The 13,830-nt window shown below is 56.5% G+C and overlaps 1 protein-coding gene across 1 annotated transcript; it reads left to right on the forward strand.

Moving 5' to 3' along the window:
• The first annotated feature begins 3,968 nt into the window (after window positions 1-3,968).
• Bod1 (biorientation of chromosomes in cell division 1) lies at window positions 3,969-12,347 on the forward strand. The gene is made up of 4 exons (XM_090325564.1): window positions 3,969-4,352; window positions 8,798-8,922; window positions 11,218-11,414; window positions 11,920-12,347. Exons 1-3 carry the CDS (start codon window positions 4,089-4,091, stop codon window positions 11,411-11,413), a joined length of 585 nt encoding a protein of 194 aa, XP_090181690.1. The 5' UTR covers window positions 3,969-4,088; the 3' UTR covers window position 11,414; window positions 11,920-12,347.
• The last annotated feature ends 1,483 nt before the right edge of the window (window positions 12,348-13,830 follow it).

Below are 13,830 nucleotides of genomic sequence, written 5' to 3' on the forward strand. Positions count from 1 at the left end.
AAAGAAAGAAAGAAAGAAAGAAAGAAAGAAAAAAAAAGGTGGGGTGTGGAGATGAGAGCTTCTGGATGATTCTACTTAGCATAAAACAGGGCCAGCCCAGCACTTGCTGGAGAAACAACCCACACAGAGACTTGAAGGTCATTCCTGACTGTAGCGGGCCCTTTAAGGGGCGGGGTCTAGAGAGAGGTGTTTAGGTCTTGGGGGGGGGGTGTTGTCTTCAGGAGTGGCTGGGGGCCTTCAGGTTCCCTGGCTTCCTGTCTGCTTCTGTGCCCAGCTTTTGGCCCCCTGAGGTCTTCACCAGAGTATTCATAGCATAATTCATATATATATATATTTCATGATAATAACTAAAGTTGGATTAAGACACAGTGACATGAGGACTGCCCTAGCTCATGGCCTTCTCCTGTTCTCTCCTCTACATCCTCTTTCTCTGTCTCTCCCCTCCTCCTCCTACCAGGAACCCCACCATCTCCCTGACTGAATCTCAGTGGGTCTCAGTGGTTACACACACACACACACACACACACACAAAAGTCCCAGCTGGGCTACTATAGTGAGAATAGGATAAATGAACATTTCTGCATGGTTCCCGGAGATCTCCACGTGAATTCTCTTTCAGATGGCTTCCTTACACGTGGGATGCATTTAGTGGTTCCACTTTATGACAGGGAAAGTGAGAGTTCAGTGCCTTATAAGATGTCTTAACAGGTAAGGGGTGGGGCCGGCTCACCCACAAGTCCCGCCTCCCCCCCCCTTCTGCAGATTTGTTCCAGTCTCTGATTGGATCATCCATCCATCCATCACTCAGTCATCAGACATGTTAAGTGCACTCTGGGTTAGGGTTTAAGGGGGGGAGGAAATGTGTGTGTGTGTGTGTGTGTGTGTGTGTGTGTGTGTGTGTGTGTGTGCGCACACGAGCTGTTTCATTACACACTGTCTCTTGGAAAGACATTTTTTCTGTGGCCCTAGGCTTTCTCTCCAGGGCCTGGGGAAGCCTAGAAGGCCTTTTCTGCTCACCTTGGTGTCTCAGTGAAAGACAGATACCAGGCCGGGAGTGTGGCCTAGTGGTAGAGTGCTTGTCTTGCATGCATGAAGACCCGGGTTTGATTCCTTGGTACCACATACATAGAAAAAAAAAGCCAGAAGTGGTGCTGTGGCTCAAGGGGTAGGGTTCTAGCCTTGAGAAAAAAAAAACAAAACCCAAGAACAGTGCTCAGGCCCTGAGTTCCAGCCCAGGACTGGCAAAAAAAAGACAAAAAGACAGATGCCAGGCTGGAAGCAGCCCCTGCTATAGATTGAATGTTAACTTTATCCATTAGAAAGTCAATCCTCAAATACAATTGTTAACAGCACCTAGAGCTGAGGCCTCGAGTAGAAAGCCCAGGAAGGGTATGTGAGGTGTGAGAGAAAGGAGAAAAGATTAGAACTCACAACCCATTGGCTCACCCTGCGGCCTGCCCCCTCTCCCCCATGGTGGGGCACAGCCTCCCCTCCTGCTCCCCAAAACATTTCAATGTTGACACTTTTTATTTTTTTTTATTTATTTTTTATTATTATTATTTTTTTTTGCCAATCCTGGGCTTGAGCTCAGGGCCTGAGCACTGTCCTTGGATTTTCTCAAGGCTAGAGCTCTACCACTTGAGCCTCAGCACCACTTCTGGCTTTTTTCTATGTATGTGATACCGAGGAATCGAACCCGGGTCATCGTGCATGCTAGGCAAGCACTTTAACCACTAGGCCAAACTCCCGGCCCAATGTTGACACTTTTTAAAGCACCATCTTGCCCAGTGAGCAAAAGACAAAATGCCACATTTACATCCATAACTCAATCCTGAGAAGATGTCAGTGGTCCCTTCTGAGAGGAAAAGATCTCATAGATAAATCCCAGGCCACCCATTCCCCCCCCCCCCCACTTTGACTTGCTGCTTTGATCAATCTCACTTTTCTCACAGGAGTCTTTGCGTCCCCCAAACACCAGAGACTACATTTCCTAGGATGCCTTGCAGCCCTTTTGGACCCGGATGTTCAGGCAACCATCTTGAATGATTAGGATGATTAAGTGTTTTATTTTTATGTCATTCAAGATTGCTTTCATCCACAATTTACAAAGACCAGAGACATGGAGATTGGTAAGAAGAAGGAAGCTGAATATCCTACCAGGGTGTGTGTGCTGGGACTTGAACTCTGGGCCTGACATTGTCCTTGAGCTTTTGATGCCTCAAGGCTGGCGCTCTACCACCTGAACCATCACACCTCCATTTCTGGCTGTTTGGCTGGCTCACTGAAGAGTCTCATGGACTTTCCTTCCCCGGGGCTGACTTTGAACTACCAGTCCTCAGATCTCGGCCTCCTGAGATGCCAGGCGTGTGCCACTCTGTAGTTCTAGGTGGGCAGCTGAAATCATTTAGAAGAGTCGGACTCCATGCTGGCAGCGTCTTCTAGCTCTGCCAAGAATCAAGCTCAGGAAGTCTATCTCTGGATGCTAAGTGTTTGTCACTTTGTCACTTTGCTGGAATAGAGAGGGCAATGTGAGGAGCCAGGGGGCCCAGCATGGCACCCGAGGGTTGTCATTGGTTTGTTCCAGAAGTCTTCTGGTCTCCATTATCTTCCCATACATAGGACAATGGCCTTGACCCAGAAAGTACACATGGCCTGGAATGGCCTGCAGTGGCAGCAGTCCTGGCACCAGGTCAGCAGCCACGCTGTTCCCAGATGTCACACAAGTTATCTGGGGGCCCGTGGCTCACCTCTGTGATCCTAGCTACTCAAGAGACTGAGATGGAAGTTCAAAACCAGCCAGTAAACCAGCCAAAGAGCCAGAAGTGGAGGTATGGCTCAAGTGGAAGAGGACCAGCCTGGAGTGAAAAAGCCAGGTGAGAACAAGAGATTGCCTGAGTCCAAGCCCCAACACTTGGTACACACACACACACACACTTAAAACACACCTGCCCCAGTGCTGTGGATTCACAACACCGCCATGCCACCGCGTGGCTGTCGGGGTGCATTACACGTCACTCTGGGGTCTAATCCACAATCACAGAGCTTTGATTAAGCATAGGCCTCTCTTAGTTCTGCTCCCCTTTGTCCCTCATCCCTCACCCACCAGGACACCCCATTCCTGTCCGTCCCAGGGTTGTGAAGGTCTGAAGCACAGCTTCTCCTCCGAATGCCAGGAGTTCTGTGTTTTCTTAGCTGTGACTCAGTATTTTTGTCTCTGTGAGCATCAGGCCTTTGCCATTCCTGGGGTTTGAACTCAGGTCCTGGACACTGACCCCGAGCCTCTTTTTTTTTGCTAGGACTGTGGTAGAGTCTGGGAAAAAGCCACAGTGCCACTTGTGGCTTGAGCTGAGCATCTGATGCGGGAGGAGAGTCTCGCACACTGTCTTGCCCAGCTGGCTTTTTCAACAGCCATCCTCAGATCTCAGCATCCTGGGTGGCTAGGTGTGAGGCACAGCCTTCAAAGGGGAAACCTGGTGACCCCCTGCGTCTAATCAGCTCTGCAGATGATTCTTGTAACCTGGATCTGCAGGGAGGCTGCAGGTGCAGTGAGCAGATTGCAAGGATCCACCTGGCAAAGACAAGCAGGTTGCAGCAGTCAGGAAGGCCTGCGCCTACAACTCCCACAATGCCACGCGACCCAAAGTTGCCGCCTCCATGAAGGCCTTGAGCCTACAACTCCCAGGATGCCTGGCGAACCAAGTTGCAAGTCTCCTTGAAGGTTTGCGCCTACAACTCCTACGCTGCGTCGCGAACGGGGAGGGGTGGGGAAGCGAGTGAGCGCGGTGCCTGCCGGGAGTTGTAGTTTCTCATCTGTCCTCAGCCTTATAAAAACGCTTGGGGATGGCTGCGGGGAAACCAGCTTTCCCACAATGCAAAGGCAAACGGTGACGCCATCAGCGGCGCGCCGGAAACCTAGCGGGCGTGTTCTTTCGTTCGGGCCACCGAGCCTGCCTCCTCCTCCGCCACCGCCGCCACCGCCGCCACCACCGCCACCGCTGCCACGGTCCCCACTTCCGCTCCCGCAGAGCCCTCGGACCCGGAGAGGAGGAAGTCGTGTCGGGGTTCTCTCGCGGGCCCGGGTGGCAGGCATGGCGGACGGGGCCGGCGGCGGCGGGGCCCCGGGCTCGGTGGGCGGCGGCGGCGGCGGCGGGGTGGGCCCGGCCTCGGCGGGGACGGCGGCGGGCGCCAAGGGGCCGGGTGGCGGCGGCGGCGGCGGCGGTGGTGGTGCCCTCAACCCGGCCTCCCTGCCTCCCGGAGACCCGCAGCTCATCGCGCTCATTGTGGAGCAGCTCAAGAGCCGGGGTCTGTTCGACAGCTTCCGCCGGGACTGCCTGGCCGACGTGGACACGAAGGTAGCCGCGGGGAGGCGGGGGGTGGACGGTTCCCGAGGGTCTGGGGTTGGTCCTGGCCGGGGATCGCGGGGTGGGGGGCGGCAGGCCTGCGTCCTCGAGGGTCTGGGGTTGGTCCTGGCCGGGGATCGCGGGGAGGGAGGCGGCAGGCCGGCGTCCTCGAGGGTCTGGGGTTGGTCCTGGCCGGGGATCGCGGGGAGGGAGGCGGCAGGCCGGCGTCCTCGAGGGTCTGGGGTTGGTCCTGGCCGGGGATCGCGGGGTGGGGGGCGGCAGGCCTGCGTCCTCGAGGGTCTGGGGTTGGTCCTGGCCGGGGATCGCGGGGTCGGGGGGCGGCAGGCCGGCGTCCTCGAGGGTCCGGGGTTGGTCCTGGCCGGGGATCGCGGGGTGGGGGGCGGCAGGCCGGCGTCCTCGAGGGTCCGGGGTTGGTCCTGGCCGGGGATCGCGGGGTGGGGGGCGGCAGGCCGGCGTCCTCGAGGGTCCGGGGTTGGTCCTGGCCGGGGATCGCGGGGTGGGGGGCGGCAGGCCGGCGTCCTCGGGTCTGGGGTTGGTCCTGGCCGGGGATCGCGGGGTGGGGGGCGGCAGGCCGGCGTCCTCGAGGGTCCGGGGTTGGTCCTGGCCGGGGATCGCGGGGTGGGGGGCGGCAGGCCGGCGTCCTCGAGGGTCTGGGGTTGGTCCTGGCCGGGGATCGCGGGGTGGGGGTCGGCAGGCCGGCGTCCTCGAGGGTCCGGGGTTGGTCCTGGCCGGGGATCGCGGGGTGGGGGGCGGCAGGCCGGCGTCCTCGAGGGTCCGGGGTTGGTCCTGGCCGGGGATCGCGGGATGGGGGGCGGCAGGCCGGCGTCCTCGAGGGTCTGGGGTTGGTCCTGGCCGGGGATCGCGGGGTGGGGGGGCGGCAGGCCGGCGTCCTCGAGGGTCTGGGGTTGGTCCTGGCCGGGGATCGCGGGGTGGGGGGGCGGCAGGCCGGCGTCCTCGGGGGTCTGGGATTGGTCCTGGCCGGGGATCGCGGGGTGGGGGGCGGCAGGCCGGCGTCCTCGAGGGTCTGGGGTTGGTCCTGGCCGGGGATCGCGGGGTGGGGGGGCGGCAGGCCGGCGTCCTCGGGGGTCTGGGGTTGGTCCTGGCCGGGGATCGCGGGGTGGGGGGCGGCAGGCCGGCGTCCTCGGGGGTCTGGGGTTGGTCCTGGCCGGGGATCGCGGGGTGGGGGCGGCAGGCCGGCGTCCTCGAGGGTCTGGGGTTGGTCCTGGCCGGGGATCGCGGGGTGGGGGGCGGCAGGCCGGCGTCCTCGGGGGTCTGGGGTTGGTCCTGGCCGGGGATCGCGGGGTGGGGGGCGGCAGGCCGGCGTCCTCGAGGGTCTGGGGTTGGTCCTGGCCGGGGATCGCGGGGTGGGGGGGCGGCAGGCCGGCGTCCTCGAGGGTCTGGGGTTGGCCTCGGCCGGGGTGGGGCGCGGGCAGGACCGGGGATCCCCGAGAATCTCGACGCCGGGCCTGGGCGGGGGGAGGGGGCACCAGGCGCAGCTTTGATTTCTTTTTTTTTTTTTTTTTTTCCCTTCCCAAACAAAAGCGCAGGGCGAGCGGCGCAGAGCCGCGTCTCGCCGCCGGGGGCGCCGCGGAGCGCTTTCCCGGGGTCTTCCTCGGGCCCTGGATCCCTGGATCCCTGGATCCCTAGCCCGGCTGCTCTCTCTTCCCAACCTGATTGTCCTCACAGGCTTGCGGAGCTTAGTACCGTCCCCCCTTCTCCCCAGGCGGGGGGTCCAAAAAGAGGGAAACGCCTCCAAGCCTCTACCTAACCCCTAACCAGCCTCTCCCACAGGGGAAGAGCCAGAGAACATGCCAGAAGCGTTATCAATCCTAAGGGTGCAGAATGAAGGTGATGCCAGATGATAACCCCAGAGACTCCCAGCTAATCCCAGTTAGAGCTGTTTTCGTTTCCTTTGCCGAAGGAAATAGAAACCGGAGGGTCTCCAGAAACCAGCCGGGACTAAGGTAGAGCTCACCTGAGATGGGGAGGACAGTACCGCCCCAGGGCGTAGCTCAAGTGGTAGAGCACTTGCCTGACGCATCGGAGGCCCTGGGTTCAATTCCCAATACAGCAAAAAATACAAAACAAAAAATAGGTTGCAAAGTTAAGACTGTACTTAGTTGTTAGAAGTGCAGTGGCTCACTCTCCAGTGTCAGAAATGAACAGAGACGGAGATGTCCCGGCAGTGTTGCATTGAATGGATGTTACTCTTACCCAGAGCTAAGCGGCCACACCGGGCAGAGTAGTCTGCTAGGTTTTTAGCCCTGTCTAAACTATGTCAAGGAGCTAGGCTTACATTCTGAGTACAGTTGATTGCCAAGGTTAGAAAGGGGGCTATTCAGCTCTTTAGGAGGCTGAGATCTGAGGATGGCGGTTCAAAACCAGGCAGGACTTGAAAGTCCTTGAGATTCTTATTTATATCCAATGAATCACCAGAAAACCAGAAGTAGCGCTGTGGCTTAATGTAATAGAGCTCACTTGAGCCACAGCTCCACTTCTGGCTTTTGGGTAGTTCATTGGAGAGAACCATCTCCAGTACTTTTCCTCTCCCGGTTGGCTTTGAACTGAAAACCTCACATCTCTTCCTCCTATTAGGAAGACAGGCATGAGTCACCAGTGCCAGGCTTCTTTTTCCATGTGTGTCCTCAATTTCCTGTCACAAGTTCTGCCCTCATGTGACTAAAAGTCTAGGTGGGAATTTCCATATAAGCCACAGATAAAGAGCATCTAGATGGAAACATCTAGAAGGCTGTTGGAGTCCTCCCTCCTCAGCTGTTTGGAGGGAGTTGCTGGCTTATTGGCATTTTGAGTGCGTTCCTGCCTTGGTTTGCAGCACGCTCCTGGAACCGTGTTTGTAGAATCCAGGGACCTCGAGTTAGGTCCAGCCGTGGCCGCCATGGCAGAGGAAGGAAACGTATTCCATGGCACCCATGGGAGGACAGCACTTAGGGTACCTTCAGCATCTTTAGGGGTGCAGACATTGCCTTCAGGTTCAATAGCAGGGACTGGGAGGCCGGGGTGAGGAAGGTCTGCAGAGATACAGCAGAACCAGGCCCAGGCCCAAGCGAGCCTGGTGGACCAGGCGCCCCCTGGAGGAAGGGCGGGGAATTGCTATCACTTTATGACTGGACCAGAGCAGGAACTGACGGGGTCTCCTGAATCTAGGGTGTGCTGTCTAACTGATCAGAAGAGGGCATTGCCAGTGTGAGGGGCCGTGTGTGTTCACACAAGATGGCTTCTGCATGAATCTGATGCTTCTCGGAGCTCATGGTGACCACAGAGTAAACCGGAGCAGGGAAGAGCTCAGGTCAAGGGACACAGTCAAAGTTGGGGGACTGGGCTGGGAATGTGGCTTAGTGGTAGAGTGCTTGCCTAGCATGCACGAAACCCCAGGTTCCATTCCTCAGTACCACATACACAAAAAAAGCTGGAAATGGCGCTGTGGCTCAAGTGGCAGAGCAGTGTCCCTGTGTTTCCAGCATCCCTGGGGACTGGCTCTCCTGTGTAGCCCCAGCTGGCCTCCTCTGGTGATCTTCCTGCCTCAGTCTCCCCATGTGCAGGATCAAAGGTTGGGACCACCATGCCAGGCCCTCTCCATGTCTCCCTTGATTGCATGCCACAGCGCCTTCCTGTGGAAGGTGGCTTTGAACTCCTGACCTCTGTGTAGCCAGAAACCTGGCGCTATACCGTTGTGAAGAGAAAATGGGTGCCTTAAAAGAAAAAGGAGTTGCTAGGCAGAAACTGCAGAGAAGCCTGAATTATCTGTGTGTGTGTCTGTGTGTCTGGGCCCTGGGCCCTGTCACCGAGCTTTTGTGTTCAAGGCTAGCACTCTTACCATGTAAGCCACTATTCTACTTCCAGCTTTTTGGTAGTTTGTTGGAGATAAGAGGCTCACAGACTCCTTCCCAGACTAGCCTCCAGCCATGATCCTCAGACCTCAGCCTCCTGAATGGGTAGGACGGCAGGTGTGAGCCATCAGCTTCAGAGGAAAGTGACTGTCCCTTCCCCAAGGTCCTGAGGGGCTCAGCATTTATCGCTGTGCTCACCAAGAATCTTTGTCATTTTATTTTGATCATCGTTTGTGCTGTACATTCTCTGCAGCTCACTGGGGCTTAATCCTGGCTTCCATCTGATTTTGTGTCGTCTTGGGTCAGGTCTCAATCCGGTGGCTCTCTGGGACCTTTAAGGGCGGCTTTTGGGTTTGCAGCCGAGGTTAGATGCTGTTCAGATGGTGTGAATTGTTGAAAGTGAGGCGGCTAGCGAGCAACTAAGAGTCTGGCCTGCCCTGGTTCTCACCCCAGTTCCTTTGATTCCAAAACACCCAGCCTCACCTTAGCGTTGTCCCATTTCTACAGTGTAAACGAAAGCCAGAAAGTCTGAATGGCTGGGTTCCCCGTCCGGTTAGCTCATGGCAGTGTCTCTCTTTGACATTCCAGCCGGCCTACCAGAACCTGAGGCAGAAAGTGGATAACTTTGTGTCCACACATCTGGACAAGCAGGAATGGAATCCTACCATGAACAAGAACCAGCTGCGGAACGGCCTGCGGCAGAGCGTGGTGCAGTAAGTGGAGAGCAGGTGTTTCGTGTCATCTGAGCACGTGTGGAGTTCTGTCCCAAGAGATGGGCGCTGATGGCGTTGGGATCGTGGGCAAAAAGAAGCGGATCTGTGTTCTTGCAGGTGGATGTGTGGTCAGTAAAACGTGTGGCCCGCCCATGGCCACCGCTGGGACCCCAGCTGATGAAGGCTTTACAGAGGGTGCCCCCATGTCCCTAGTGGAATCTAAAGTCCCCAAGTTAGCTTTGTTTGACCTGCTGGCGCTTGAACTCAGAGCATGGGTGCTGTCCCTTACTGATTTTACATTAAAACTTGTGCTCTACCACTTGAGCCACAGCCCCTGATTCTGCAATTTTTTTTTGCCAGTCCTGGGCCTTGAACTCAGGACCTGGGCACTGTCCTTGGATTTTTTCTCAAGGCTAGCACTTTACCACTTGAGCCACAGCACCACTTCTGGCTTTTTTCTATGTATATGGTAGCGAGGAATTGAACCCAGGTCTTCGTGCATGCTAGGCAAGCACTCTACCACTAGGCCACTCTCCTGGCCCACCAGTTCTGCCCTGGCTGGCTTTGAACTGGGATCCTCAGATCACAGCCCTCTGAGTTGCTAGGATGACAGGCGTGAGCCACCACCACCTGGGCCTTTTGCCTTCTTGGTCCCACTAAAGTCTCCTAACTGTCTATGAAGTCTTCTGAAGTTTGGTGGTTGATTAAAAATAGATCCAGGGGTCTGAAGGAAAGGGAAAGCCAGCCATGCCTACTGCCATGCCCATCATTGACGGGGAGGGGGGCATAGCTCATTCAGCCCTACAGTAGTGCCCCATGGGCCAGTCCATACCATTAGGTTGTGTGGCACTGCTCCCCCAAAGGCACACATGTGGGGCGCTGGTGTGGAGGTGACGTGAGCCCTGGAGCCCAGCCCTGTGGCTCACGCCTGTAATCTCAGCTGCTCAGGAAGCTGGGAACTGAGAATGGCTGTTCAAAGCCAATCTAGGCAGGAAAGTCCGGGAGACTCTTATCTCCAATGAACCACCCCCCCCCCAAAAAAAAAATGGAGTTGGGGCTCAGAAGTAGCTGGGTCACTGGTGACTCGCCTGTCATCCCAGCTTCTCAGGAGGCGGAGATGTGAGGACCATGGTTTGAAGCCAGCCAGGGCAGAAAAGTCTTGAGACTCTTGCCTCCAATTAATCATTCAAAAGCTGGAAGTGAGGTGTGACTCAAGTGGTGGGGCACCAGCCTTGAGTGAAAAAGCTCAGGGGCAGTGCCCAGGCTGAGAGTTCAAACCCCAGAACTAAAACAAAAAACCACGTTAGGGACGTGTGTCCCGCAGGGCGTGGGATGTGGCTGGCCCGGGGCTTTGTCCCCTGGGCCCGCTCTGATGGCTGATCACCCCCAGAGCACCCGGCAGTGTGGGGGTACAGGGCGCCCACTTCTCTGAGCCTCGACTTCCCCCTGAATCCCAGAAGCAGTGGCTCTGGGCCTGGCTGTCGTGTGTGTGTGAGTGACTGGGACTTCCATCTCGCCTACTGTTGTTACAAGTTTAGGATCACAGCTAAAAAATGGGTTCAGTGTCTAGGACCCCAAGTCAGGCCTGGGGCACTCCATGAGTGCCAAATACAGACAGAGACACGGAGGAGGGAGAAAGGCAGAGAAAGACGTATTCCATGGCACCTATGGGAGGACAGCACTTAGGGTATCTTTTAGGGGTGCAGACATTGCCTTCAGGTTCAGTAGTAGGGACTGGGGGGCAACCATGAGAAAGGTCTGCAGAGATAAAGCAGAGCCCGGCCCAGGTGAGGCCTGGTGGACTGGGCGCCCCCTGGAGGAAGGGCCGGGAATTATCACTTGATTACTGGGCCAGAGCAGGAAGGAGGAGGTGTCTGTCCTCTAAGTTTTGGGGTGTGCCGTCTAAAGTGATCAGAAGAAGGCATTGCCGGTGTGAGGGCCGTGTGTCTTCACACAAGATGGCTTCTGCATGAGTCAGATCTTTCTTGAAGCCCGGGGTGACCACAGCGTATACAACAGCAGAGAAGAGCTCAGGTCAAACAAAGCTGTAGGCTTTTTTTTTTTCTTCTTTTTGCTGATCCTGGGGCTTGAACTTGGGACCTGGGCACTGTCCCCCGAGCAGAGGCCTTTTTTAGTTGGTTCCCAGGGCCACCAGGAAACTGGAAGTTGCACTGCAGCTCAAGTGACAGTGGGTGGAAAACCTCAAGGACAGAGCCCAGGCCCTGAGTTCAAGCCCCAGGTGGGAATGATTATCAGAGGGCCCCCAATAACAGTGATCTCTATTGTCTTTCTCAGGTCGGGCATGTTGGAAGCTGGAGTGGACCGAATAATCTCGCAGGTGGTGGATCCAAAACTCAACCACATCTTCAGGCCACAGATAGAGCGAGCCATTCACGAGTTCCTGGCAGCACAGAGGAAAGAGGCTGTGCCCGCGCCACCCCCAGAGCCTGAGGGCCAGGACCCTCCTGCCCCATCCCAGGACGCTTCCTAAGGTCCCGTACCCCGTCTTTCTCCAGCAGCTGCTGTCTGTAGATGGGTCTCATGAGTGGAGGGGGAGCTGTAACAGAAAACCAGTGTTTCCCGGCGTGTGCCAGCCAGTGCCAGTGGCTCACGCCCGTAGGGCTTGGACTCTGGGCCTGGGCGCTGTCCTGAGCTCTTCAGCTCAAGGCTACTGCCCTACCCCTGGAGCCACAGCGCCACTTCCGGTTTTCTAGTGGTTAACTGCAGATAAGAAAATCATGGACTTTAGTGTCCAGGCTGGCTTTGAACTGTGATCTTCAGATCTCAGCCTAGGATGACAGGCGTGAGCCACCACGCCCGGCCCATCCCGAGACTCTTATCTCCAGTGAATCACCAAAGCAGCGCTGTGACTCAAGTGGTATAGCACCCGACCTTGAGGGTCGAAGCTCAGGGACAGCGCCCAAGCCCAGTTCTAGCCCCGGGACTGGCACCAAAGGAAAAAGTGTATATTTAGATATGATTGTCTTTTCTTTTTAGAGTGTGCCTGGCACTTTGGACAGCTCCGTTTAATTCATGATGCAACCGTGGATTCCTCTGCTCTCGTGAGAGCACCTGTGGCCAGCCAGGTGACCCTGGGGAGGGGGCTGGGCGCGATGCCTCAGCGTTCAGACACTACAGAGTGCAGACACTACATACCGCAGGCCGGCCTTGCTACTTGAACTTGACTCGGGGATTCTAGGAGCTGGGCTGGACTGAAAGAATCCACACCCCGGGACAGACTTGGCGCTGCTTGGGGTGCTGTTGGGACCCTCTGCTCCAGGGGTTCCCTGGAACCCGGCTCTCCCTTGTCAGCTGCCAGCCCCGGAGCCCAGCATGGCAGAGGACATCCAGCGTTAGGTGTCTGTCTGCCCAGGGCCCGTGTTTGTCATGGCAGACGTTTTATAATAAAATCCTCTTTGCCCTTTCTCAAGGCTGCAGGTGGACTGGTGTGTGCCTATGCGCCGGACCTGGGCTTGAACTCACGGCCTGGTATCTGTCCCTGAGCTTTTTCACTCGAGGTGGCACACCACGACTTGAGCCACAGCTCCACTTCTTGGTGGCTTCTTGGTGGTTGATTGGAAATCAGGGTCTCTTGAGAGACTTTCTTTCCCAGGCTGGCTTCCAACCTGGATCCTCAGACCTCAGCCTCCAGAGTAACTGGGGCTGCAGGTGATGAGCTTATTTAACCTTGTCACCAGCGCCTCTTCTGCTTTGGTTTCCAGAGTCCCCTTGGCCTGTCCCCTCCTGAGGTTGATTTTTATCTAGAATCTCCTCCTCGGCCAGGCTTCTTGCTCCCCTCCCCGCCCAGGAAGAGAAAGAGGGAGACTGGTGGAATGTGAACAAGGCAAGAGTAGTTTGGAGGAGAATGGGGAGGGAAGGAGGGAGGAGAGAACGGGGAGACCCCTCTTGGCACTTGGCACTCTATGGGTCAGTGGATCACCAGTGCTTGTCTGTGGGAACATTCCAGCGGCACATGGCTTGAAGAGTGAGAATTTTCCCACCAGCATACTCACCTGGTAAGTGCTGACCTTGGAGCCAGAGGAGCAGGGAGAGGGAAAGCCTGGAGCCTGGACTCAGGGCGGTGGGAAGGGAGAAGAGCCGGAGCCGGTCAGACCAGGCTCTGCTGTGGGTGAGACCTTCCTAACCCAGGAGGAGGGCGGGTGGAGGGGTCACCCACCATCTGGGCTCTGGAAGGGGGGGGTTGGCACTTGGATCTCACATGCTGAGCTTCAGCAGGTGACTTTCCGCAAGTCTTCAGCTTGCTTCGTGCTGTTCCTGGGACTCGAACTCAGTGCCTGACGCTGGTACTCATTGGCTAGTGCTTGGTCATCCAAGCCACCCCTGCTATGTCTCCTTGGCTCCTTCTTCCTGCCCCTCCTCTCCCTCATCCATCCAGAAAGGGCATGAGTGACCCAGACCCAGCTCCAAGACCAGGGGACCCCGACAGGACCCCCTTGGCAGTTGGGCCCAGTTTGTAACATAGGTAATTACGAGATGAACCCTTGAGATTTGCACAGTGTTGAGATGATCCCTTAAGGTTTGCACACAGAAAAGGATGGGGAAGAAAGTGGGTTTTTAGCATTTGTTTTAATTACTGGTCCCCGTTGGATCTGGAGTTGGAAAACAAGCCCAGGAGAAACCCCATGGGAGAAGTGGGGGGGGGTCCCCAATGTGTCTCCCAGGATGCCAGCAAAAAATGATCCAGGGGACAGGAACAAGACCCGGTGTCCACAGGAAATCAGCGCTGGGGTGACCAGAAAAATAGAAGTCTGGGGGAAATCTGGAAATGTCTCAGAAAGAGCCCAGTTTGTATTTTTCCTTTTTTTTAAAAATGCCAGTCTCAGGATTTGAACTCAGGGCCTAGGCTCTGTCCCAAAGCTGCTTTTGCTCAAGGCTGGTGCTCTACCA

This window comes from Megascapheus bottae, chromosome 38, assembly GCF_031878675.1.
Source record: "Megascapheus bottae isolate mThoBot1 chromosome 38, mThoBot2.hap1, whole genome shotgun sequence".
NCBI classification, from domain to species: domain Eukaryota; kingdom Metazoa; phylum Chordata; class Mammalia; order Rodentia; family Geomyidae; genus Megascapheus; species Megascapheus bottae.

Bases quoted from the DNA above. Each gene is read 5' to 3' on its own strand.
- Bod1 (XM_090325564.1), top strand. From the start codon at position 4,089: ATGGCGGACGGGGCCGGCGGCGGCGGGGCCCCGGGCTCGGTGGGCGGC. The intron at 4,353-8,797 runs GTAGCCGCGGGG...TTGACATTCCAG, and splicing joins TGGCCGACGTGGACACGAAG to CCGGCCTACCAGAACCTGAG. The intron at 8,923-11,217 runs GTAAGTGGAGAG...TGTCTTTCTCAG, and splicing joins CTGCGGCAGAGCGTGGTGCA to GTCGGGCATGTTGGAAGCTG.